Source organism: Chiloscyllium plagiosum, chromosome 2 (genome assembly GCF_004010195.1).
Source record: "Chiloscyllium plagiosum isolate BGI_BamShark_2017 chromosome 2, ASM401019v2, whole genome shotgun sequence".
In the NCBI taxonomy this organism is placed as follows: Eukaryota; Metazoa; Chordata; class Chondrichthyes; order Orectolobiformes; family Hemiscylliidae; genus Chiloscyllium; species Chiloscyllium plagiosum.
In genome coordinates this window covers 142,765,541-142,770,873 of record NC_057711.1, presented here as the reverse complement: position 1 = coordinate 142,770,873, position 5,333 = coordinate 142,765,541, and the positions used below count along the sequence as shown (strand labels likewise).

Sequence of the window (5,333 nt, the reverse complement as noted above, 5' to 3'; positions counted from 1 at the left end):
TGTGCATTCAGCTATCTCTGTCCCATCATTTGGGATTCTTGCTCTATTGACTTCCACTTTACCTTCTCCTTCTCCTTTTCATTGCTTAACTTTCTGACCAAGCTTTTAGCCATCCCTAAATTGACTTTTGGTTCTGCATCCATGTTTTTGTTGGATTGAGAGATAATTCCGACATTGGCTTGTTTCCAAACCATGGGGACCTCCTCTGCGTTCTGACTATCTTGGTGTGCTCCTGGCTATCCTTTCCTTTTGACTGTGTGAAAGATGAGGCATGACACCATGTTTCTGGTTGAAGGATTTTTAATTATACACTTGATTGAGGTGAGTTTCTGATCCCACATTCCCTCCATCAGTAAGTCCACCTCCTTCTGCCTCCATTGTATAAGCCATTTCTGCTCCTATCTGGCTATTGAAACTCTCATCCATACATTTCTACTTCCTGACTGACTATTCCAAAGCTTTCCTGGTTATCTCCTATTTTTTATTATTCTTAAACTTCTGTCCATTCACATTTCTGCTGCCCTTATGTTAATTTGCACTAATTCCATACACCCATTGTGCCTGTGCTTATGCATCTATATTGGCTCATATTTCATTGACGGCTTGAAATTAAAAATTCGTATGTCATGTTAAAACTTTCAGGAACTCTGTGCTCCTGCAGCTCCACCCTCATCCCTCATTTTCCTCAATCCATTATTATTGGCAATTGTTTTGACACTAACTGTCTAATATTCTCCTCGAATCTCTCTGAATTTCCATTTCACACCTTCCTTTAAGATGTTCTTTATTTTTTCACCAAAGTTTTCATTCAACTCATGTCTCAACTTCAGTTTAACTGTCATTTTAGTTGACTGGTCAGCATGCTTCTGAATAAAACATCTCAATGTGTTTCAAAGTTAAAATGCCATATAAATACATATTGTTAACAAAATATCTTAGTGCCATAATAAATAGTTCACTGCGATTTGGTTTACATACAAAAAAAAAGCTTTTGATGGATTTAATAATCTTAAAGATAGCACTCCTAACAGTCAAATGATATGATTGCTTCTACTTTCAGGAATAGAAATTTCTTAATTACAACTGAGAATAATGATTTTCAGTTTGACTGACATGGACGAGCCTCACTAGTCTTCACGACTTTGATATTCACACGGCCCAAACTTCTGAATCATGATATCAGATCGACCTTTTCTGAAATATAGAAACCACCAGTTAGACTAATTTCAAAACATCAAAGCAAGATTATTGTTGGTAATATATAGTTGCTAGAGTCTGGAATTAATAACATGGAATAAGATAACTGCCTGTATTCTAATTTGAATCACATCCCTTTCATTCATTGCCCCTCTACTCAACGACCTCTATTAGCTCCAAGTCCAGCAAAACTGCAATTTTAAAATTTTCACCCTCACATTCAAATCCTACTGTGGCCTTACCCTTCTTTGTCTCTGCAAACTCCAACAGATCTATAATCCTCCAATAATTTTGAACCTCACATGTATTCTCCACTCCCGTCACCTAACTTTCAGTAATACATAAACTAAATGTCCAGTCTTTTCTGCTGTCTCTTCTCATTTAATGTCATCCTCAAACTGACATCGTTGGCCAATCCTTGAGTCCCCATCCTACTATCTCCTTTAGTTAAGAGCTAATGACTGTCTGATTTTACAATGCCTTGGAATGCTTTACTACTTTAAAGACACGGTATAAAGTTTTGCCTTGAAAGGGCTGGGGCATTGGCTCTCACACATTGGCCATGCTCCTGTTGCTGGTATTATCACTTTCTGTCAGGAGGTCATAGGTTCATGCCATACTCCAGAAAGTTGAGCTCATCTTCTAAGTTGATACCTTGAGAGCAATGTTATGAGAATGTTGTATTGTCTTTCTGACGATACTTCAAACCACGATCTTGCCTGTTTGATACCGACAAAAGACCCTGATACAACTGATTGAAGAGGAAATGAGTTGATCTGGTCCAAATTTATCACAGTCTGCAAATAAAGCCATATTACCAATCCTGATATATTGTATACTGTATCCTTTCTAGTGCCCATTGTGACAATCTCTGCCACCTAGGGTTGACTTTTCCTGATCTTCTTCCTTCAGGATTTGAGTGGGATATCAGACCATCATCCCCACCCAAGCTTGTTAGACATTCATGGCAGTATTCTGACTGGATACAGATAGTTGACAGGAAAATCCAGGTACTGCTGTAACACCTCTAATGGCATGGAGAGATTTCAGTGCATCTTCCAGTGAATGGATTGAAATGGCACAAGCCACAAATTATTCATACACTCAAGTCCTGACCAAGAATCCAACTGGGTTGTTATGATATTTAAGGAAGTCAAGCCTTTGAGATGAATAATCCTTTGCAACAACTGCCGCAGCATAAATTCTCCAACAAAAGTATTTGGGGGCAAGTTTATTCTCTCCTTTTATTAGAAATAAGTCAGCATTTGACCAAACTGCCTCACCAGGGCAACAGATCTGTTTAGAAACAGATAGAAAGTTCTGTCATCAGAAGGAGATCAAGATATTTAAACGCAGTCAGGTTAATTGTCACTACATACAGCCTCACATTCTGAAGTAGTGAATGAGAAGATCTGCAGGTTTCTCTGTTACATAGAAAATACTAAACTAAACGCTGTTCCAGAAAATCGTACTCATTCCAACTCTCCAAACACCAGCTCTTGAATTCCCAAATTTTCAACCATTAATATTCCTCTCATTGTGTTGATGATGACAGTGTATCTTGTTGTGAGTTGCTTATTTGATGTTTTATAGAGGGAATGTGTTCTTGCATATTAATTTATTCTTCCATTGAGGTTATCTTGCTTCATTTCCCTTTTAACAACACTGACCTGCCTGCAATATGTGATGTTATAGAGACATAGGAACATGTAAAATAGGAACAGGAATAGGCCATTCGGTCCTTTGAGCCTGTGCCATCATTAAATATTATGATGGCTAATCAACCAATTCAGCATCCTGTTCCTGCTTTCTCCCCATACCCTTTGATCTCTACAGCCATGAGAACCGTATCTATCTCCTTATTGAAAACATGTTTGGGCTCGGGTGCTTTCTATGGCAGAGAATTCTACAGACTCACCACTCTCTGTGTAAAGAAATTTCTCCTCATCTCGGTCCTATTTGACCTTTCCTATACACATAGACTGTGACCCTTGGTTCTGGATTCCTGATCATCAGGAACATCCTTCCTGCTTTTACGCTGTCTAAACCTATTAGAATTTTATAGGTTTCAATAAGAACACTCCTCATTCTTCTACATTCCAGTGAATATAATCCTAAACATCCAATCTCCCACCATATATCAGCCTTGCCAGCCCATGAATCAGTCTGGTAAACCTCCAATGCACTTCCTCTATAACCAGAACATCCTTCCTCAATTAAACAGACCAAAGCTATGGATGTATGTTTGCTCACTAAGCTGGAAGGTTCATTTCTAGACATTTTATCACTATACTAGGTAACATCTTCAATGGGCCTCAGGCGAATCAATGCTGAAAATTCCTGCTTTCTATTTGTATGTTTAGGTTGGTAATGTCATTTCCTGAGGTGATGTCATTTTCTGTGGTGAAATCACTTCCTGTTCCTTTTCTCAGGGAGTGGTAGATGGGGTCTAACTCGATGTGTTTGTTGATAGAGTTCCAGTTGGAATGCCATGCTTCTAAGAATTCTCATGAGTGTCTTTGTTTGGCCTGTCCTAGGATGGATGTGTTGTCCCAGTCGAAGTGGTGTCCTTCCTCATCTGTATGTGAGGATACTAGTGAGAGAGGGTCATGTCTTTTTGTTGCTAGTTGGTGTTCATGTATCCCGATGGCTAGTTTTCTGCCTGTTTGTCCAATGTAGTGTTTGTTACTGTTCTTGTACGGTATTTTGTAAATGACATTAGTTTTTCTCTTTGTCTGTAATATTGAACTACAGAATATTGAACTACAGAAGCAATCATCCCAACACCCACAAATGAAGCTGCATCAGAACATTATTCCAACGAACCAACACACACTGCAGCGCAGAGGTACTACGCATTGCGGAGAAAAATCACCTATACCATGTATTCAAAAAGAATGGGTATCCAATGAACACAGCCCGCCGCTTTCTCAGCAACAAACCCAAATAAGCAGACAAAACGCATCTAGAAACCCTAGCCACTGTCCCCTACATCAAAGACATCTTGGAAATGACTGCCAGACTACTCAGACCCCTTGGCATCATGGTAGCCCACAAACCCACCAACACACTAAATCAGCAGCTAATGAACTTGAAAGACCCTATACAGACACTGAGCAAAACTAACATCATTTACAAAATACCATGCAAGGACTGTCACAAACACTGCATTGGACAAATAGGCGGAAAACTAGCCAGCAGAATACATGAACACCAAATAGCCACAAAAAGACATGGCCCTCTCTCACTAGTATCTTCACATACGGATGAGGAAGGACACCACTTTGACTGGGACAACACATCCATCCTAGGACAAGCCAAACAAAGACACCCACGAGAATTCCTAGAAGCATGGCATTCCAACTGGAACTCTATCAACAAACACATCGAGTTAGACCCCATCTACCATCCCCTGAGAAAAGGAACAGGAAGTGATTTCACCACAGGAAATAACATTACCAACCCAAAGAAACCCAAACATATAAATAGAAAGCAGGAATTTTCAGCATTGCTTCGCCTGAGGCCCACTGAAGATGTTACCTAGTAGGGTAATGAAACGTTTGGAAATGAACCTTGCAGCTCAGCGAGCAAACCTACTTCCAAAACCTCAACCTGAGCTATAAATCTTCTCAAAACTCGCTAAGACCAAAGCTGTACACAATATTCCAGTGTAGTCTTACTGAGGCCCTGTACAACTGCAGCAAGACATCCCTGTTCCTGTTCTCGAATTCTCTTGCTATGAAGGTCAACATCTCATTTGCTTTCTTCAAAGCCTGCTGTGGGTTTACTTCCAATAACTTGTACACACAGGTCTCATTGCATTTTCCCTTTTTCCAAAATATCACCATTCAGATCACACATTTATCCACTTTAAACTTCACCTGCCATGCATCAGCTCAGTCACTCAACTTGTCCAAATCACACTGAAGTCTTTCTGTATCCTCACAGCTCAAGACAGGAATCCTGGGACCTCTCCATCTCCATTAATGACGACCGACTTGACACTGACATTTTTTACAAACCCACCGACTCCCACAGCTACCTGGATTACACCTCTTCCCACCCTACCTCTTGCAAAAATGCCACCCCGTATTCCCAATTCCTCCGCCTCCACCGTATCTGCTCCCAGGAGGAGC

The 5,333-nt window shown here is 40.2% G+C and overlaps 1 protein-coding gene across 1 annotated transcript in view; it reads right to left on the bottom strand.

Moving 5' to 3' along the window:
- Positions 1 to 324: 324 nt before the first annotated feature.
- Positions 325 to 5,333, bottom strand: part of LOC122564863 (trypsin inhibitor ClTI-1-like) — a 9,538-nt gene continuing 4,529 nt past the window's right edge. The window contains exon 3 of the mRNA XM_043720230.1: positions 325 to 1,194. Coding sequence (XP_043576165.1) covers positions 1,128 to 1,194 — 67 coding nt within the window. The 3' untranslated portion in view covers positions 325 to 1,127. The remainder of the gene's footprint in view (positions 1,195 to 5,333) is intronic.